At 40.5% G+C, this 23360-nt stretch overlaps 1 protein-coding gene and 1 long non-coding RNA gene across 3 annotated transcripts in view; one reads left to right on the top strand and one right to left on the bottom strand.

Moving 5' to 3' along the window:
- Positions 1-18833, bottom strand: part of LOC115447902 (mothers against decapentaplegic homolog 6) — a 42926-nt gene extending 24093 nt beyond the window's left edge. Inside the window, exon 1 of one of the 2 annotated variants that reach the window (XM_030175191.2) lies at positions 18290-18833. In XM_030175191.2, coding sequence (XP_030031051.1) covers positions 18290-18584 — 295 coding nt within the window. In that variant the 5' untranslated portion in view covers positions 18585-18833. The remainder of the gene's footprint in view (positions 1-18289) is intronic. The other variant, XM_030175192.2, reaches the window with a different exon arrangement.
- LOC119189988 lies at positions 11217-12805 on the top strand. Its single transcript, XR_005112704.1, has 2 exons — positions 11217-11584; positions 12340-12805. It is a non-coding gene; the product is annotated as an uncharacterized LOC119189988 (long non-coding RNA).
- Positions 18834-23360: the final 4527 nt, after the last annotated feature.

Raw genomic sequence — 23360 nt, 5'->3', positions numbered from 1 at the left:
TTGTCGGCGCCGCATCGGTGTCGGCACGTCGTCGCGCCGGCGGCGACGGTGGCGGCGGCGGTGTCGGCAGCGGCCCCAAAGCGCTAAACAAGCCACTTAGAATCCGGTACGCGATCTATTCCATTTACAACCGGCGGACACGCGCTATTGGACATTAACAATTTCGGACGCCATTAAAGTTTTCGAATTCCGAATTTGAATTGTGCAACTGTCATTTGCAATTCGGCGCCAGCCGCGCGCGGACGTGTCAACATTGTTTTTCAACTGAATCGATGCCGAACCGCATTTTGAATACAAATCGATTGTACATTATAATATCGATTTTATGAGTTATAACTGGCATTCCCAGAAGTGCTTAGCGTTTGCGCAAGAAATGTGAAGACAATCGTCGGCGCGGTGATGCGTGTGCACCTGCATACGAGATACGGCGCGCCGTTTCGGAGATGCATAAATCAAACGCACAGTTTTATTGCGTTTTTATTACGTGATACAATCTTTAAGTGCGCTTCAAACGTTTTATATCGGCCGGAGTGAACCGAGGCAGCTATCGCCAACATCGAAATGAAACAAGACAGATCGGAAACGGAGATATACTTAGTATTAAATGTAGTATATGGAACAGCCGACAAAATAATATACTAGATAGTCACTGTGGTTGCGAAAACATATACATATAAAACGTGTGTAATGTTTTATTATACGCACATCTTTATTTCTTTACTAACAGGTCTTTTTAAATTCCTCAATATTAAGGCGATACCTCAAGGTCCATTTTCATACATTTTGTTTCACCTTTAATCTGGGTAACTAAACAAGTATTGGCAAGTAAAGAATTTAAATTAACGTCTAGTTAAAAGAAAAACGTAAAAATAATTAATAATCATGGATATTTCTGCCTTTAAAATTTCGTCATATTAAATTTTAAAGGCCGAAATATCCATGATTATTAATTATTTTTACGTTTTTCTTCAACTGCGAGAACTAATCACTAACTAGACGTGAATTTAAATTCTTTACTTGCCAATACTTGTTTAGTTACCCAGATTAAAGGTGAAACAAAATGTATGAAAATGGACCTTGAGGTATCGCCTTAAGACTAGTTTTTTTGCATCCCATTGAGTCCTTAAGATATCGCACTAGTATACTACGTAATATACATGACGCAAAGATCGAGACATATACACATACACGTTTTTAGTAAAACGCATACCACACAATTATGTAAATGGTTGTTGCATAGGCCCGCGACGGAACATCACTCACCACTTTGAAATTCCTACACTAACCCAGATTTATCAGCATTGTTGTTACATTCCAGACCATTGACAGTTTATTTCCTGCATCTCGCTCTTCTGAAGGACATTGGTACGACATACCCCTTTGGAACTCCCATAAATTGTCAGGTTCCAAAGAATTTTCACGATTTCTTACGTATGATAAATTATATTAGGTAAAGGTATACGCGTCACCTCGTAAGTCAATTGTCCGTGGGATCGAACCGTAGGACCAAGTTTCAGTATTCCGTTCCATTGAGCTACCCGTCCTTATTTTTGAAACATGCTTTCCCACTGCTGAAAGTCAACAAGTAAATGACCCTAAACGCGGAGCATCTAGCAGATATAAATAATATTAGTTGACTTTCATGCCTGCCTGTGAGCTAACCGCAACCTCGGCCTTATGTACGATTTCGAACCCTATCAGGACACAATAAAACACATTACACAACCACACACGCGCCCTTTCCAACCTTTTCGCAGCAGCCTCAGAGCGTGGCGTGACTGAAATTTCTTTTAGCATTGTTACGTCATATCTGCCTTGCCTGAAACATAGGAAAAAGCACCCTAGCCGTCCTAGACAAAGTACAATTTCCAAAGGCTTTAATTAGAAATTTAATTCGATGTTTAAATACAGAATCAGTGCGAGTGGAAATGCGTCAAAGCGGTAACAAGTTAGGGTTTAATGTTGAATGCGTGTTAATTGTATTTCAATGATTTGGTAGAACTGTGTGAAAATATATCGTAGGAGAGCACCATAGGGTCCAGATTGGGTCGACGATAGTGGTATGTGTCGGGAGTTCTGTACGTACACAAGTAGGCACGGAGGCTCGGCATGTGTAATTAATCGGATTCAATCTACAGCAATAAATACCGAGGCTTGTCAGTCAGTTTGTCCTTCGCGGACGCGGACCGGTCGCCGGCTCTACTGCGCGACCACACGTGCAGGCTCCGGGCTGTAACCGGCCAAATTACACAAACAGCAACCGAAGCCTCCATGACGATCGAATTACCACGTTCACATATCTCAGTGAATATAAACTTAACTATCGCTAAACGACTACAAATACTAAAAAAAACGAAAGTGTCTTTACTATTTTAAGAAAGGCGAAGTTAAGGCGCGGGGTCAAATAGAATTACGAAAATCCAAAAATAATGCAAAATGTTGTATTTTACATTATTTTTGGCTTTTGCTCCGGCCACGGCTCGGTCCCTGCACGGTCTGCCCAACGTAGTCATCAAACGAACTCATAATAAATTACTAAAAATTTATTCAGTCATAATGAATGCTGGACTGTTTCCTATTAACGCAGCGCGCAGATATTGATAACTGCGCGGCTCGTTTATCTGGTTGTAATGCAAGCGCCCCTTCAACTTGTTACTTTAACGTATGAGGCAGGTAACGTGATGGTACGCACGTCTCCTACGGGAATCTACCGCTTTGTCTATACACTGTTGTATGAATGATATTCTAACCGGACTTACTAGGCATTATCACTGTTACGGCTGTATGACAGTATAGAGGATATCGATTACTATTTTGAAGGCGATAATACTTCAGTTATGACGCGACGGACCTATATTTTCTGTCATTGAAAATAGAACTTGTTTATAAACGCACCTAATTTGTACAAAACACACCGTCTTAAAAAACTTATTTTAGTTCGAAAACTGTGTCAGTAATATTATAGTAACACTTTATAATGAAGTTTTTTTTTTTTGGTTGATTATCATTACAAGTAGATTCATATTTCAGTCATAAGTATAACACATATGTATATTCAGTAAGGATATCTTTCAAGTTTCAACTATACAGAGTCAGGAGGTAAACACGAAGCCCTAACAATCCTACCACCACAATCAACCTGCAATTGCAGAGTCCGGAGCGGCTCATCCGCCCGGCGTGTCCGGCGACCGGCTCCTCCGGCACAAACGAGGCGCCATTTGATCCATTAAGCTGCCACGGGGCTTTACAGCGCGCATAATCAGGTACCGCGAAGTGGACGTGAGGCGCCAGCGCAGTATCAATCGGCCCACTCCGCTGGTAAATACGCGGTGAATCACTTAGAATTAACTTCGGTATTGGTCTGTGAGAACCTGCACTTTTGAGGCATAAAACATGTGCCTATAATTCAGCAAGTTAAAAAATACAAAACGTAATGGCTGGCTCCGGCGCGGCGCGTTCCTACAGAAACATCCAGTAAGGCATGATATAGTCGATCGTCTAGGGACGTCTGGTTTATTAATTGAAATACACTGCCATCCTACAGTCGCTTATCGTCAAAAAATCTGGATGTATTACCAAACTGTTTGTAACGCCAATTTTTATACTCTTTCCGACGTGACGCATTATGACGTTGAACACGATACACGTCCGTGTAATGAACACCCACCCATTCCGTCATGTCAGCTTGGCATCACACTGCAGGCCAACGTGCCTCCTCTCACGCCACCAATGATAACGTTGTTTTCGCTTTTATTGTTCTTATCAAAAACAACCGTTTCTTTTACTGCCAGCGTGTTTGTTATGAAATCAGTGCAATCCTGGAGATGATCTCCTGGTCACATGATTATTGGCGTCTTTAAATGCTATTAACACGTGAATTACCCGGAACAGGTATTTATTTGGCGAGACTCCCTCCTAACTAAAAAGACGGTTATGAGCTCGGCTATCTTGAGTTCACTAGACTTGATATACCTCTGCCTTACTCGTAGAGTTACACGGATGACCTAGTATTACGAAAATTATATAATATTTGGGAAAAAAGATTTGTTAAAGTAGTTGAGAAACGAGAAGTCGCAGATTATGTGATTCATATTTTGAATGATCGATGTCGGATGACGCGATTTCTTAGAGTTCCAAGTTCACAGGCTGACATTTTTATCATTGAAGTACTCGGAACCTGATGGTATGTAGCTGTCCAAGTATGTAACATCAAAATGACTTGCGGTTCTAACGGTTGCCAGAATTATGCAGACTGAATAAGCTGATGGGATTCCTCGAAACGGAAGGCGGGTTTTTAATTTTAGGTACGATAATACGCGGCAATTCCAAACAAAATCATAAATTTAATAAACTATTTTAAAAAATATACAGCCTGGGTAATCGTACAGGACGAGACGCGGTCGGAACTCAAGGCGCTTTGCAATAACAATTATTCGATTCCTGTTATTCGCTTATAAACGTCGGCTCGATCAAACAAGATCACATATATGAATATATCGAGAGTGTCGCGGCGCGGCGGACCGGTGGCGCTAAGAAGGGGCGTTGTCATCGCCATCGCTATGTGTTTTATGGGTGGAATTTGAATGTGTCGCCAGTCGGCAGTCGGTAGTGGTGCGCTGGCGCCGCGCACGTCACGGCTCATGGCATCGCACGCGTGAAGGACGCCTGCGCGGGCACGTAGCGTTCCGGCATCGATACTATATATCTATACTGTGTTTACTGAGAAAGGAATCAAGTATGCCGCTTTTTGTACTACATCAATTATTATTCGTAAAATACATTTGATTTCTGACGCCAACTATTAAACAAGTAAGGAATAATGGTATAACTTTCGAATATTTAACGCGGTAAGTAAATAGATTCTTGCAGTTTAATACTTCACAATACTAGTAATACTCTATGGTTCTGTATCGATGTTTGTCAGCCTAGTTGTATCGCTTTTTTTATTCGAATAAACTGACTCATAAAATCTGTACTTACTGAATAATAGTGCTATAATTTAGAATGTTTTGTTTTGCACATCATAATATTTTCGGCGCAATGAACTCATTGTCGCTTATCTAATTTATTCCACACAATTCACTTTTATTTTATTTTATTATTATTTTATATTATTTACTCAAAAATGCGTTACTTTAAATAGCTGGAGAATCTGGGGCTAAATAATAAAATTCTCCAAAATTCATACCGGGCCAATTCTAGCGTCAAAGTGTGGAATTAAAAAAAAACCTCGCGTTGTGTGGTGAGCGGTGCGAGCGCATGGCGCGTGTAAATCGCCAGAAATAGCCCGCCCGAATTATAACATGTCGGATGGCGCCAGCGACGGCGCCGCCCGGCCGCGTGTCGTGAGCACCCACGCGCCGCCCCGCGACCTGCCTGACTAACCACCAAGCCATGGGGCCACCGGCCACTAGCCATCCCATAATAACAACCTATAGCCCCACCAAATATAAAAAAAATAATAGGTATGGTTTTACATGCGCTAAGAAAATAATTAATATTTCCATAACAAATGGCCAATTAAGTGGGTCACGCAATGGTAAGCGGTTCATTAGATACCAACGCCAAATAAATATACCTCTTACTAAGAATAATGAGAGTAGTAAAACAAATGAACAAGTATCACAATTCCGAGAACATCAAATGACATGATCACACGCACTGCAACGCATATTAAACCTGTGACTCATAGTTGTATCAAAACAGGAATACTGCCATCAAAATCAGGAGATTGTTGATTTAACACAACTACATGGGCATGTGGCTAAGATGATTACACAGTATGGTAATAAGTTCTTTCGTACGGTAATGAGAAGTCAACCGTTATTAGTATTTGGTAAGTACCAATATAAATGACAATCAAATTTTTAATGAAAAAAATTGTCACTGCACTGAACTCATCACCGTAAAATATATGATAATTTTCATAATTCCTTTTATTTCGTCGGTTACAATAGGCCAGTATCGTATTCACATACCACAAAACAAGTAAATCACCAGTACGCATGCTTATAATGACCCAGGTCTCCCATTTTGTACAGGGACGTTACCCACGACTAGACAAACTCTGAAACTTAATTTCTGTTCATGGCCTTTTCTGTTGTAATATTTTTACATTTACTTGTTAATTATATTTTTACGTAAGTCAAGGCAGCCGGAACAATTGTTCAGGAAGTCATTACGAAGAAAGCGAAACGGCCAGTGTGTGGCGCCTAAAAATGGCGCTCCTCTACTTGTCAAGTGAATCACGTCAAGGTTACTGTATAATGCGCCTTATTGACGAGGACAGTTGGCTTTCCGACGCGGCTTTCATTTTTACTTTAGCCATTTTCACTGACGTAGCCAAAAATTAATCAGATCCCAGTGGAGCCCTAAGGGAAATACATGAAAGCAGTACAAAATCTTTCAATTTTGACGTTAAGTTCCTTAATTTTAAAGCAGTTAATACAAAAGCAAACACGAGTCGAATAAATATAATTAAAATGGTTTGAAAACAATACACTGGAACCGCATATGCACGATCATTATGTAAGTACCTAAAGAATTAATGGTTGATTCGAAATACCCACTAATAAAAACGCCAAAAATTCAACCGAAGATTTATAGCAGATCTAGGTCATTTACTATGTTTTCCCGGCGTTTAGGCCAGCTGACAACAAAATTAACGTCCAATATTCTAAGAATAAACAAAAAAATATCTAAAAATAAACTACAATGACAAACAACTAATTGCGTGTTACGCAACAATCTTTAGAAATAAAGAATGCAGTAAAGTGTGACACGACACGGCCAGTGACGCGGGAAGACGTAAGAGATTTCTCGCGAGCTTGGACCTTGCCTCCGCATTGCAACGCAGCACGCCCCCAGAATCAACAGCGAGATATACTAACCAATTTACGAAAACAAATCACTTTGATCACTGACATTTGAAAATAGAATGGAATTAAGGTTGTAATTTTTGGATATACAATTTTTAAATCATAAATATCAAGAGGGCTCATTAAAAATACTTCAGAATGTTGCTAAAACGGTCAGTAATAAAAATACAACTTGAAATTAATCGGACATGTCAATAAAGATACAGTACCTAGTAATTATCAGATAAATCAATGATATAACAAATATGTGTTTAAAAATAGACATATCGCCGTATTATTCGAAAGTGTTTTGATGTTTATAAGTTTACAATTTATCAACGAGATTGGTAGCTTTGAGAATATGTTTTTATTTTTTATGTGAATGTGAATACCAAGTAACCGCCATCTAAGTTTAAAGCATACTATATTTGTATGTCATGATAACCCGCATGATAGTCGCTAGTTAATGCACCTTTCTTACATCTACAACAAATCCTGGAGTCGGGACATATACAGGTATATTACACCGTGTACTGCACTAAGTATTCGGTATCGCCTATCGACCAGCGAATGTATAAGTTTGTACGCCCTTCGGTACGTGGGTTTGAAGCCTAAACGTGTAACAGATTCCGATGAGGATTTTACTCGTAGATAACATTGACCTCGGAACAAACGCTGGCTGTTTTTATAACGCTGCACTCGCGGGTTGTTGGAACTGTTGTTTTGAATAGTTTTACTTTCAGTTTTATTAAAGAGCCATTTAAAGTTTGTCGTGTATACTATAATAAAGCTTGCTGTCTTCGTGTTGAAATATTGACAAACCCGTAAATACTTTGCTACGTTAAATACACAAGATAATATTAATATCGCTTGCACGTCCGAGACAAGTTGCAAGGTGCATCTAGACATTTTATCTTTTGTTCTTAACACTCGCGCTTTTGATTGAAATCTAGGCTCTAATTACTAACCCTGAGACAAAACCACTTGCAAAATCATTATATGCCACGGTAAAAATCCAACTAATAAACCTAGGTAATAATAGAAGGGATTGTTTAATATTCAGAGAACAATCTCGGAGGCGGACGGCGGCGCCGCTCTCGGACATTACGTCCAATTAGCGGCCGGCTCTATTCACCATCGCCTCTAAATTAATTAGGCCTCATTCGCGAGATCTTGACGACTTATTACGAATAAACAATGATAATTCTTGTGGATTTCTAGCAGCATAATGTCATCGTGCCGCTCTCATGCGGGATTGACAGAAAAATATATTAAGTGCATTGCAGAAATTATTAAGTTTAGATACTTCTATTGGCCGCCTGACATGTCCTAAGGGAGACTGTCTGGGTAATCGTGTTAGAAGAGTCCACATAAACGCATGGTTGATTTACAAAGGAAACCAAGCATCTCTAATGGTCCTTTTCTATATAAAGGATCTAACCTGCTACCATCTGATTTATACTGAATAAGTACCAATCAGAATAAAGTTTACTCGACATTCTTACTGGTGAATTATTTTTATTCGTCTATTTTTAATGTCAACGCGTAGTCAGCAGTCAGGATAACTCATAGGAATCCGTTGTTAGTCGACATACTACACGAGATCAAAGTCGTTTAAACCCAGATTAATGGACAACGATAAACAATAAATAAGTTATAGGGCTTTGAAATGTGGTGGAAAGGGAAGCTGTCAAATTACAGTAATATTGAAATGTGAAATTGAAACGCTGCGCGAGTGAGAAAAGGACAGCGCGTTATCCCCACCGCGCCCCTACTTTTGCTCACAATATTTCAAATTCGAATAACTGCTTAATTTTTCAACCAATTTTAATGCCGATTTCACAAAAGAATTTCTTTTTTATATTACTTTCTGTTACACATAAAATAATAAACTAAATCAAACATAGGAAACTACTCTATTGAAACTATCCATGTCTCGAAGAGCTGTGAGAAGCTCTAATGTCTGTGTGAAGTGAATCCTGCGCGACTATGTTACTAAATTAAGCCTGGCCAAGAGGAAATCCTCGTTGCGAACACAAGGTCAGGTATATTTCATTCAGCGCTGTTTCTTGTTGAATATTAATAGGTTTTTTGTGTATAAGGGGTCTAACTTTTAGGGCCCCGACGAGTTTACGACGTATTGAATGATACTTTGGAAATGGCGCTGCGAGTTAATTATGAATAAAGCTTTAGCAGAGGTTTCCCTAACAGAGCATTGCGATATAATAAGGAATCCTGCTATTATAAGAGCGAATATTTGTAATGAGTTTAGGAAGTATTAGAAACAAGAAGGCCGCTGAATTGAACTTCATTACATTTGGCAATAATTCTTGTAATTCGTACAAAAATGCAACTAACATCGGTCTATTATCAGATACGCCAAATGTTACATACAAATGACTTTTATGAAAGTCAGTTAGTTTACTGAAAGCTAATCGCAGCCAAACCCGCGCGCACGCATGTGAATAAATCGTCTACTTAATAGTTAACGGTCCGTCAGATCCCCCAAACGGCCTCTACTGCGATAACCTGCTGGACGGACATTCCTACCACATAACGACAGCCGCCGCGGCGCAGCGGTGAGCTGGCTGTGAGAACAAACCGCGGCTTCGACCCCGACACGAAACAAATTTCATTTCCGAATATATTACTTTTTATATGTGTACGGCATTGCACCTGATGGTAAGTGGAGTGGGGTCTGATAGAATGTCGACTGACGAGAGATGATTACTCTTAGATAGTCGACACAAATATGCCGGCCTGTTGGAACCGGATATTCACATTGTGATCGCTATCCGGGCGGATAAAGTATGTCCTATCACTAGCATGTATTGATCAAAAAGTACTTTACCTTTCTCAGGGTTGTTGACAACCCTAGAAATACGCATCTCAGTGGATGACAATACAGAGGCAACCCTAAGGATTCGCATGTCGAGATTATATAAAAATAGACGCATTTGTAGCGAAAATGTTTTAACATTTAATTTAATCGTTCGATATTAAATGTGGGCGGGGTTCGAGTCTCGATTATTTTAATAGGAAGTGATTCATTGGCGTTTTGATACATCTATTGTGAGTCTAGTGGTTGGCGTCATAAGTACCTACTAGAGAATACCTTACTATCTACCTATAGACGAAACTATATTTAAAGAACATATCAGTTAGCAGTTTTTTTAGTTCTTAAATGTCGTTCGTAGAACTTCTGCATTCTTCCATTTCTCACGATGAGTGTGATAGTCCAATATAGGCCTCTAGAGCCTCAACTGTTACTCGAGTACACCATGTGGAGCTCTATGTGAGCTAAATGTGGACACCAACGTCGTTAGTGAAACCCCACAAATTGTCGTAAATTAGTCTTACTAGACAAATAAATAAAAGTTTAGAGACATATCAATAAGGATATAAACCATTTAGGTGGAATAATGTATGAGAATTACGTTGGTCCGCTGTATATGAATTAATGTATATAAAATATCAGATAAAACCCGAGTTGAATGCTTAATTCTAATGCGTAGTTATTACGCGCTGAGTAAATAAGTAATAATCGTAATTTGTCTCGGGTATTTACATTTAAATGTTGAACACCGGCGCCTGTGCCGAGAGTGCCGAGCCTGGAGGATAGACAGAGGCCCTAAAAATAATAAATCTAGACGCGAAACGTTCCTAAACACGCAGCAAATCGTTCGATCGTCAACACGTCTCCGCGTGGGTAATAAAATACGACAATTTTACCAGTTTCGCAAGAGCCCCAGCCGGGAGCGACCGGTTCTATTACAGGTGCCGCCGGCCGCCGGCCAGTGGGCCGCTGCGCCGCACCACACCGCCACCGCCGCCGTGACGCACTCGCCGCGCAACACCGACTCGCGGCCCGCGTGCCTCTACTCAATCGAGGAGTCGTGCGACAACGCAACTATCAACAAAACACCTGAATAACCGCGCTAATCAATAGGCAACAAAAAATCTTCACAAGTAATATCGACCGTCCGGGGTCCGGACGTAATGAGAGCACCATTCACAAATCCGACAAAGAGATTCAAAAACATGAGCCGACTACAATGGAACGGGGGAAAAAACAATCACGAAATCGAGTGGAGGCAAGACGCGTACCTGCGCCGGCGCATCGGCCGCCCCCGCTGCCCCGCGCGGCCGCCCCCTCCCGGCCCCGCGCGGGCCCCCCGGCGGCGCGACACGGCGCCGGCGCCAGCCAGCCGACAAGCAATTATGGCTAAATAAATATCGGCCGTGCCGCCACCGGCGCGTCGCTAACATCAACAGATGGATTCTCGGCGCGTCACGCGGCGGATCCGCGCTCCACCGCGCCGCGCCGCGCCGGCGTTACCTGCGCAGTGGCCATGATGCACCTCTGCTGTCGATGTACCGACGTAGGCTTAATAGCCGGATGTGGGTGACTGATTTCCGTGAGCCGAAAGCTTCGCCGCCGCGGGACCTCCGCCCGAGGTCTGCGGTTCTTCAGTCCTGTGGGTCGGCGGCGCGTCGTGTTGACGCCTGCGCACGATAAGATAAGGATCCCCTCCCTTCTCCCGTTCGACGTGCACTCGTCGGTTGCGATCGAAAACCGCCGACTCGCATAAAACATTGCACGAGGCCGGCGCGGCGCAGCTCGGCGCTCTTGTACTGTGCTCACATAGATGTGCACAAATATGTCCGGCGTAGTTGGGATTCTTATAGGAGTACATGTCAAGGTCTTCCAGCGGGTATGTCTAGAGGTGAGGGCGAGGGGCTGCGTGTATAGGGTTGCTAAAATGCGAGCGGACAGGTGGGCAGCGAGCATGTGTCGATGATTACGAGCGAGTGCGGCGCCAGCGGGCCGCGACCGCGCTCTTTCGAGCGGGTTTATTTTTTGTGCACAAGTGAGTGACGAAACGAGCAGGCCTCTAGCTTGACGGCAAGCGCCTGCCCGTAAACAGTAGCATCCGCAATTTTGAACTACGTGACACTGCGCGCACGTAACTAATATTAATGCTCGTGTTTTTGCAGCCAGTTAAAATAAAAAAGGACGACATACTCGTAATAGAAATAAAGGAAGCTTCAGTACGTATAGCCTACCCAGACGGTCACTCGCATTAAAGACCTTCCAGCTAGTTGTAGTATTACAAGCCTGTCGTTCGAAGTGTCGGTGCGTTGGCTTTGCCGAAACGATAGTTCCTATAATAGAAAGTGCTTCGAGTGCCAAGGTCAGCCGGTAACTGACGCATAACATAAGTAACTACACATACTGAGAACATATAATTAGCGCCCAAATCTTGTATCGTTCTGAAGCAGTCTCGACTCTCATTTGTTTTAGACGCATCCGTCATTTATCCTCTCCGAATTTATTAAACAGGCACATTAAGTAGGTGTATCAAAAAAATCATAAATGACGATGAAATATGTATACTAACGTACTATTAGGAGATGCATAATTATTGTCGAGAATATGAAATCAAAAAGGATTTAAAACTATACCTAAGTACTTTTTCAGAATAGCAACAAACGAGCAAGAGAACAACCAACAAAGAAACAACCCTAACCATATACCCAACTGAGGCCTCAAAGACTTCTGTCACTGTAATAAATAAAGACGTACAATGAGACATAAGTATCGAAATGCAATCGAATCAAACAAGCTATTGACAGACGAAGCATCTTGTATCAGCCGCGAAAGTTGACAAAAAAGCGGGCGGCGCGTCGGCGCCGACGGCGCAGGTGGGCTCCCGTCAGCCGTGCTCACCCGTCACAACATTATCTAATGTCACCAGGTGGACTTGACGCGTAATATTAAGCAATTCATTTAATTCAACAAGATTTTTAATTTTATTAATATTCAATTCAAAAATATGTTTTTCCATCTATTTGCTATTTAACTGTTTCACTTAATTGCATTGGATTAATTTCCGTACAAATTTATAATTTTATGCTATCCAAATATATTTTTGTAAATATTGTTATACTATAGATTTTCGACTCTGAATCCAACCAATTCTCATTTATTTAATAGAACACGCTCGGGTCAAACGGCGCCGTATATTATTTGCCTTTGACATGAGAAAAAGAAATCAATATCTCATTTGGATAAAGTACGTAAATTATACTTAGTCTGGCCATAAATACTGTTACACTTAATTATAAAAAAATATTACATTTGAATTTCGAATCTGTCATTTTTATACGATTGTTCATTGTGTTTTCTCATTTTGGCGCCAATACATTGTAAAATATTTTGCGATATTAAAATGGTGTGGGGTGATAAAGAGAACCGAATCGCTGTGATAGCATTACACAAAGTAGGTATGGAGCCAAATGCAATTTTTAAAACTCTCCATACACTTGGTATTAGTAAAATGTTTGTGTACCGGGCTATTAATAGGTACAATGAGACCTCCTCTGTTTGTGACAGAAAAGATCTGGCCGTCCACGTAGTGTTCGTACGAAAAAGGTGGTCAAAGCAGTAAGGGAAAGAATTCGAAGAAATCCTGTCCGAAAGCAAAAGATTTTATCTCGGGAAATGAAGATAGCACCTAGAACCATGTCGCGTATTTTAAAAGATGACTTAGGACTTGCAGCCTATAAGAGACGCACTGGCCATTTCTTAACTGATAATTTAAAGAAGAATAGGGTGGTAAAATCGAAACAACTACTGAAGCGGTACGCAAAGGGAGGTCACAGAAAAATTTTGTTTACGGATGAGAAAATTTTTACAATTGAGCAACATTTTAACAAACAAAATGACCGTATTTATGCTCAAAGCTCTAAGGAAGCTTCCCAATTAGTCGACAGAGTGCAACGTGGACATTATCCGACTTCAGTGATGGTTTGGTGGGGTGTTAGCTATGAAGGAGTGACTGAGCCATATTTTTGTGAAAAAGGTATCAAAACATCGGCACAAGTGTATCAAGATACCATTCTTGAGAAGGTAGTTAAGCCCCTTAACATCACCATGTTCAATAACCAAGTATGGTCCTTCCAGCAAGACTCGGCGCCGGGTCATAAAGCTCGGTCCACGCAGTCTTGGTTGGAATCGAACGTTTCGGACTTCATCAGAGCTGAAGACTGGCCGTCGTCTAGTCCCGATCTTAATCCGCTGGATTATGATTTGTGGTCAGTTTTAGAGAGTACAGCTTGCTCTAAACGCCATGATAATTTGGAGTCCCTAAAACAATCTATACGATTGGCAGTGAAGAATTTTCCCATGGAAAGAGTGCGTGCTTCTATTGATAACTGGCCTCATCGTTTAAAGGACTGTATTGCAGCCAATGGAGACCACTTCGAATAAGCTTTTTATATTTTTAATTGTTTTATATTTATGTATTAAACTGACACACTGTAAAAGTAATAAATGTTATTTGCAGTTAACAATTTTCTTTTTTCTTTATTACAATATTTATGGCAAGACTAGGTACACAACAATGGATTATATTTCATAATTCGTGTCATTTTAATAACATTAAGCTATAAATTGTATAAAATTATGTGTTATTGCCAAACTTAGATTAAGACAACACTCCTAATTCGTATTTTTGATAACATATATCTTTATCTGATAAAAAGAGAATCCTTGAGTAACAGACCTGAATAACTATGTTTATTTATTACCAGATGAGACACAAATATTCAAACAACCGCAAACATTGTCCTAATGCATTATCATCAGCTCAAAATACATTTTATATCACGCAACCAAATATGTACAACGAACAGTATGTATATGGTAGTGTATAATGGAAAGTGTCCCAAATGCGAAATTCCAGACTAGATGTACGCATTCCATTACGCAACTGCGGTATTTTGGAATCCTTATAAGTGGATCCCAAAAGCGAAAGTGGCTTGTATAACAGACGTCTCATTACTGTTACGCGAAAAATATTTGAGCAGTTCTCTATAATCAGCCGAATGCTGTAAAGAAATAAGTCGCTCAGGATTGTAAACATTTGTCTTACGATGTCTAGTTATTTATTACTTGTTAAGTGATTTAGTGGAAAACGTGGAGGAAGTAGTAGATTTTCTGAGAATACAGTCTCTAAAACTCCTTTTGAATAATAAAGTTTAGATGTAAGAAAAAAATTCAGCGGCATACTTGAAGTGTTAGAATGTGGAATTCATGTTTCAAGTTCGCGTTTGAACTATTTGAGACTAAAACGCGTAAATATGGTCTTTATTCAGCCTGATAAAAAAAATTATGTCTAGTTTCCGTACCGTATATCAATATCGGAATTCATATTAAGCATGGTTTAAATTAGCAACGAAATTGTCTTCCACTACGAACTTTACCATATAAATAATCAGGGCAAGCTGCGTGCTGCAAATTTTGAAGTTTATAGGACTTGCGGTGAGACACATTGAAATATAGACGTCAGTGGAAACACATCTGGAAGTATTTGCGTTATTGCAGCGAGAGCTTGCTAATGTAATCATAGGAGTATGTAAGATAGGGATTGAGGCAAGGTCCCAAAACCAAAAACTAGTATAAGGGACCTCAAAGCCATTTATATAGTAAGCTTTCTTCTTAATTAACATGAGGCATTGTGGCGCAACTACGTGTAGCGGCGGAGGCGGGCGGTGTGGGTGACTGCGCGTGAGCCGATGTCATGGCCACTTTTTACCACCTCAGCTCGTGAACCCTGGCGCCAGTCAATTGTTACAGAAAAACTGTTCATTTAAAGTTCAAAATAACTGTGCCTTCGTTCTGAATAAGCGATAAAAACAAGGTTTTAATTTGGAAAATTATTTGTATAACTATGTTTTAATGAAAATACTGATTATGAAATAATACTAGTTATTGAATGACTCTAGCAAATGACAATATAGGTACAGAACATGTCTTCATTAAGCATTGCAATGCCTTAAGCATTAGAAGACTAGAAAAGACTTGAAAAGCCTTAGAGTGGCTAAATGTGTAATTAGCGATTACATAGAGCGACACAAAAAAACAGAATCCTTTGCAACCTTATGCAGAATATCAGTAAATTCTTGACAAAGCTTTAAATAAAATGATCTCTATAGGAGTCGCGATATCAATTAAGATTCTTTTATGAGGGCTTTTTTGTCTTTACAAAAGTCCTGGAAATCCAATGGAGTTAATTTGGAAAGCCACAATAATCTTTGACAGACATCATCCCGATGGTTTTAAATGTCTTCCTAAAATTGATGAATTGGATGAAAATATATGGGGCTTGGAATCTTGATATTTTCAAATGTTATGATTTCGATGGTTTTAGACTTGTATCGTTAGTGGCCTGTGATAATAAAGATAGAACTACTCCCAATAACAAATTTAACATTTTAGCCTATGCTAGGAGACAAATGTATGTTTCGTTAATTTGTTTTGGGTCTAGGTGATCCGATAAAGAGCGTAATCGATAGACTTGTAACATATAAGAATGGTAGTCTATTATGCCTCAGGAGTGGCTCAGAGAGGCTCATAACGGTGATACCGACTTCAAATAGGACATTGTCGACCTACATTTTATAGGAATAGTTGCATTACGATATCACTAGCGTAGCTTTTAGTCAGATTACTTAGAATGTTTTAAAAACGAAGATATTTAGTTAAAAATATTAAACGAAAACAATGTAGGTACAGACACACTACTAAACGCACTTAAATAAAACGACTTAACAAATATTAAATCAACTAATTATAATGTTTAAATTTACAAAGCACTAAAATTATTAATAGAATAAAGCATCCGGATATGAGAAAAATCATTTTAAAATTTAAATAAGCACTTGCTTTACAAAAAAACCTGTATGTTGACATGAAAACCCAAGTTTCCTAATGATTTGAACGGGTTTTGACATGTTACGCACATTTAATTTGTAATTCCAGTCTCTTGTTTTTTGCTTTACTATAATATCATAATGCCTTGGTTACGCGTTCGGCATAAATAAATGACGGTTCTACGCCACAAGATCTTTCTTTTAAATTTAATGGACTGAATTTATAGGTATGAATCTTGTAATATTTTCATTGCAAGTCGCGGCTAATTTAATTGTTTATTTTTCGAAATAACCATAAAATCTTTGTCGAGCGATTAGATTACGTTGTTTATTAAGTTTTGATTACCATCGTCTACTTGGAATCGCGAACACTGTGCTCTTGCGCAGCGGCCTTGCGCACTTTTAATGACATTTCCAATGTTTAAACACGATAAAACCCTTTAAGTGTAAAGAATAAGTATTGGTGTGTACCCAGATGAGATTTTAAAGATGATATCAGTGCGAGGTGACAAACAGTCGGCCAGCCGTTTACCTAACAAAGGCCGGCGGCGGCGGTGGCGGTGGCGGCGGCGCGGCGGTAGCGCCATTGCCTGACGAATTAAAAAGTTAACGGACTGCGCGCGCCGAGCGACGCGGCACGCCGGCGCCAGCGCCGTGACCTTGTCTACTTATCGCGAACGTATGACCCTCGCTACGCAAAGATTAGCTGTTTGCTAGCTGCTTTTCACACACCCTGCGCACTGCGCACACGTACACGCACACTCCGCTACACATTACATTTTTTACATTCGCATCTGGAATTCTTTACTTTTACTTTTTAACATTACCCCTAAACGGACATTCTAATGACGGCGGGGCGCCGCGCGGGCGGTTCAAGTGTCACCGGGCACGCAGGCGCGTGGACCTGAGAACGAATCAAAATTCGAAAGAAAGCGCGACCTTTGCCACATTAATTCAAAAACGTAAACTTCCAACTGATGTCACAGTCTAAAAATAGCCCGCAAAGTCGAGCGGTTGTGTTTACTTTGTACGATCTAATGCGGGGATGAAAAACATCGAGCAGCGGCGCAGCGCGGAGCACCGAGCGGGGCCTAGCGTGCACACTGCCGTGCCCATACCGCTTCCACTGCGACCACTCGTATCGTTAATTATAATAATCGTGATCATAATCATGTTTGATGTGTGAACAGCGAGTGGAGCGGCCGCGGCCGGCGCCGGGCGCCTCGCGGCCGCCGCTGCTCCACCGCGCCTGACGTCACCGCTAACGTAACAATAGATACAGAAACAAACAGTAGCGATAAACACTGATAACGATTAGCAATGATAACCTGATGCAACACGTGAAGTGGCACCGCGGGCGCGTGGAAATGCAACGCGACCGTCACCGCGGGCACTGCACCGCCGCGCCGGCACCGGGCCGACACCGGACCCCCGCGGGCCCTGGGCCCGACAACACCCACTACTCCCTACGGTCTACGACCACAGTGTTATCACCGCCATGCGCGTATATGTGTCATGCGGGGCCTTACATACTCGAGCAGGTTAGGTTATAGTGAAGTTCGAATGAGGTAAAACAGAAACCCAAACAGATCCAGGAGGTGCAGCTCTCCGTCCGAACGGCGCCCGAGGGCGAGCGACACGGGCACATTAACCATTCATTCGGCGATCATCCATTCACTTTGTAACACAACACACGGCGTGTTTACGGTGCGCACTTGTTGCCGAGGCCGTACCGGGCTTGCAGAGGCGGCTCCAGTGGTACGGGTTGCAGCACTGGTGGTCTTCGCAGAGCGGCAGCCGGCGCAGCTCAGTGAGGTCGCGCAGCTCCGGGAACCTGAAGGCGCGGGTGACGGCGAGTCGCAGCTGGGAGGCGGCGCGCGCAGCTGGCACGCACTCGGCGCCGGCGGCCCCTGCGTCCAGCGCGCGCGCCAGCCGCCGCAGCTGCTCGTCGGGCAGGGAGGGCGCGCCGGCCGACGCGAGCCGGCGACGCAACGCGCGCCTCCGGAACATCACATGCCGGCGACGGCGTCACGAGTCGCGCGGCCGCGAGCGCCACGCGACACACTCACTACGGCGACACAACATCGCTCGCCGCGCGCCCGCACTCGACTGCCGCCGCACGCCGCGGCACACCGCGCCACTCCGCGCGCCACTCCGCGCGCCACTCCGCGCCGCCGACCGACCCACAGGGCTGCCGTTACACTTTTTTATAATTATATACTTACTACAAAAATTATACTAAATTGACTTTCCAGATCCAACATACTAAAAGATTAAGTGCAGTAAATAAAATAATTTTAAATTGCAATAAAAAATGGCCAAGGTTCATATTGTAATGAAACTATAATATTTTAATAATAAATTAATATTTTATATTTACATTTATTATTTTTTTAATATTTACATTTATATGCATTTTATATTTTAATATGTAATATTTTGTAATGTGTATTGTTCTTTATTTCTTAGAAGTTAACTTCTTTTAGTAAATCTACCTAAGGTAAATTGAAATAAATAAAACAATATTTCTGATAGAGAAATAAAATGACACCTCATCCAAAAATTAAATTGTCAATTAATTTTTGTTTCCGCTTGCAAGACCAATTAACGATACAATTATACTGTTTTAGTTTTGAATATAACGAAATTAAATACACGCTTGTTTTGTATAAAAACATGGATCGGAAAAGAAGGATACAAACTATTCCAATGAATAGAATGTTTGTAGGCAGTGTGGCAGCCCTGCCGCGCCCGCGCCGCGCCCGCGCCGCGCCGCCCGCCGCCGGCTCGGACGCGCCGCGAGCGCCGCGAGCCCACCTGCGCCGTCTCATTACCCGACTCTTTCGTGGGGTAATCTTTTTTCACGCAACAAAAACTCAATGAACACGTCACAGCTACTTTAGTTCGCGCATTGTTTACCGAATAAAAAGTTTTATAACCGTACTGAGCGCGTAAATATAGTAACTATGGTATTTTTATACGACGTGCTTTTCAAATCTTTACGTGTATAACACAAATATGGTTACAGAATGTTTTATTATATGCGATTAATTAACGTAAATAAGAAATTAAATTAATTAAATAGGTGGGTGTTGATTTAACTTAAATATTCCGGTAACATACAATAATTACGTATACATTTCTTCATAGATTATGAAGATACAAGACTGACAATATTCAGCACTAAATAAAGTTTGTTTGTCTTTTATTATAAAATGTTGAAATTAAACCCGACACGGATGCCCAAACATATTCTGTTATTCCCCCAAGTGAAGTATACCTAAAAGTGTGCGCGCAGTCAGCGCTGGCAGCCCCGTGCGGGCGGCGGCGGGGGCGTGCGCGGCGCGGGGCGGCGGGGCCGGCTGGCGCCACCGGCGGCGTCAGGTGGGCGCGCGAGTGTGCGTGCGGCGCCACCCGCCGGCACACTGCGCGCGGCACGCACACACGCGCGCGCGACGCCGAGCCGACACCACGCGACCGACACACAGCCGTACTGCGCGGTATCTCTCAGAGACAAACTACTTTTCTATTACACTAATCCTTGGCATTGTTTCTTAAATTGTATTAGACTTGAATATCAAGAAAATGTACTTAAATAAGTACTATTTACAAAAACTGTATATTAAATAACACTATGCATAGTTTACTAAATAGTTTAAGTTTACAAAAATAAATCTGTATTTTTTTTTTAATGTTGGTCTTCTATTCGTTATTAACATTAACATTGCTTTTATCTATCATGTTAGCTCTATAAATGATAGATCTACGTAATGTTTTAAAAAACAACTCCTGCGACTCTGAAGGACACGACGGTTATACATAATTTCATGACTCATTGCTGTGAGAACGACACGGTATATTTTACCGTTATTAAATAATTATCTTGTGTGGGGCACACGGTTTCCTATTAAGACAAACATTTTTACATAATGATCATGTTTTCGTTTTTTAGAACCCAATAACTACTACTAAATCATTTAGGAATATTATTAGATTATTAATGTGAATTTAGAGTACCCGGGTACACTTAGAATCAGAAAAATTAAAAGCATTGGCGACCAATACGTCCTGGGAAACAGATTGTCGAAGCAATAAACACCAGACAAAGAATTGTCGCGTCTATTGTCCGTTGTCTATGCCCGGCGAGCGCACGGAATGCGCAGAGCTCAAGACACATCAAGTTAATAAATAACGCCGCTGCCGCGAGATAACGAGCAATCTCCACATCTCGCGGGCTTGAACCCGCGCCGCGGACGCGCGAGCCGCTGCCAACTACTGAGCCAGTACGCTGCACCCAGCCTTTTTCACATGTTGCTAGACCGCCGTAACAAGGTGTTATACTCTACGGTCCACGTGAGTGTCGGGTTCCGGGATCGGGGTGTGCATCCGGTGTGTAACAGGCCGGCATAATTGTGGCTGGCGAGGGATAATCGTCTCACATCAGTTGATATTCTATCTGCCGCCAGTACAATTACGACCAGGTGCAGTAGACTGCCACTAAAAAACCTTTTTTTTTTTATTTTGCCGGAAAATTATCGTAAATGACAGTTTTTGGATTATCTTTTAAGACAAATATATTTCTACATAATCATGTTTTAGTGTTTTAGAAACTCAATAACTACTCATTTAAATTAAATTAATGTCTAACATTCGCGTAAACATAAGAAATCATTATCAATAACTACTATGAAATCATTAAGAATATTGCTAGATTTTTAATGTGAATTTAGAGTACCCAGGTCAGTTAGAATTCACTTAGTTTTATATTTACTGAAGGATTATTAGGGGTTTATTAAGTCCCTCACACGTCCATAGATAGCACTAGCAATGGGTATTAAACCATCATAAGTTCTGATCACTCACCGGCATAAATATAACGATTAGTGAGAGTTGCTCTGCACAAGAAACCGATGACATGAATAAGCTTTAAATATGAAATTTGATTTAATACGATACACACTACTTGTAAAATATCCTACGATTACTACTGCACGCGAAGTGGTGAACACAAAAGCCGATCCCGACCTCTATATATAAAGGCTTTTGTTCACCATGATATGACTAAAAAGCTAAAAACGTTTCTATTTGCGTAGGATGTGTGGAGCGCAATTGAAGTATTCTTAATGGTCAGTTTGAAGAGTCACTTAACTTGCCCAGTATTCTAAAAACTAAACTGCCCTGGTAATCAATGAAGCAGTAATTCAGAAGGGCGGTTCTATTCAATTACATGGTTAATCATGATGGTTACCGTTCTTACTGCTGTTTATCAAACAAGAAAATGCATTTCTAATCGACGTACATGTATGAAACCTAGATACAAAGAAAGTTCTTTAACGGACATGCGAAATCAGTTATAAAAATTTAGCTGCCTTAGATTTACTATCCTCTCGATTACCAAGGCAGAACAGCGACACCTTCTGACATTCAAACTATTATCAACACAACCATAATCAAATTAATCCTTTTTCGGCGGTGCACAGAAGTATTTCGCGAAATCATTATTACATTACTAATCACTATCTCATTTATAGACTTTTTATGAATAGACTAATAATCGGGAAAAATGATTTCTTATGATAGACATTGAAATATAAGTTATTTTCGGATTTTATTGCCATTTTTATATCATAATTTTCTCTCGACCTTTCATACATTTTATAGTCTTCAATGTCACAGGGAGATTGTGGTGTTAGATGTCCGTAAAACCACTTACAATATTTACCTACAGTTCACAATTAAACAAAATTAAAATAGTTTTATTTAAAAATTGGGAGCAATCGTAAAACCATATGACCAGTATACAAGAATTTTCTTGTGTTGTCGAACTCTACTAAGCCCTGATAGAGTACATATTTTATACTTATAACGCCATCTAGCGAATCACGCGGGAACTGTATGCAAACAACGTAGTTCGCACGATTGCCTATAACGTAAAAACAGAAGAATCATAATATTTCGGTTGGGGAACGGGCTATCTAATTGAGCAAACGCTTTTTCTGCAATGTATTTTCTACTTTAAAGGTAGATTTATCTAAGCATTTTTCAAAAATAGAGTTAGGATTTAAAGTCTCCTCCTTCACCTACGTCACGACCAGCAAAACTCTAAGAGGGAATAAATTTTCAAAAATATTTTTCTGTGCATTGCTCACCACCGATGCCATGTAGAGAACTTTAATGTAATACTTGATGCATTTAGAATCTAGACTCACATAATCATCTCAGATAGGCTTGTAAAGCCAAAACATTCAAATGCGTTGTACTCTATATTTTCTACGTAATCAAATTATTTTATTTATTTATTATTACGATATATTATTTGGCTAGAATGCAATTAAGCGTTTTTTGGCAATATACTTAAGTAACGCAAACATTGGTCTATTAAACTAATAAATAATGATATGTACTACAACTAATAAATAACTCTCCAATACATATTCTATTTTATAATTGTTAAATTATCTGTCTTTTTAATACAAGGATGTTCGGTTCTAAAAGTTTTACTTTAATGGTAAGTAATAATAATGGAAACATAAATGGAAATAATATATCAACCTACTTTCCATAAACTTTTTTGCATAAACTGTAGTTTACAACGCCAAAGTTATATTGGAAAAATTAATATTTAATAAAACATAAAAAAGTATTAATAATAAAGATATATAATAGAAAATGTTGTAAATTAGACAAACAATAAAAAAAAATATTATGTTGACACAGTAAAAAAAGAAATTACACTATAAGAATCTAAGAAGAAAACAAAACTACAAGAAAATTCATGATAAGTAA

This window comes from Manduca sexta, chromosome 21 (genome assembly GCF_014839805.1).
Source record: "Manduca sexta isolate Smith_Timp_Sample1 chromosome 21, JHU_Msex_v1.0, whole genome shotgun sequence".
NCBI classification, from domain to species: Eukaryota; Metazoa; Arthropoda; class Insecta; order Lepidoptera; family Sphingidae; genus Manduca; species Manduca sexta.
Note: the sequence above shows the minus strand (reverse complement) of the source record. Positions and strands in the feature narration are given on the sequence as shown.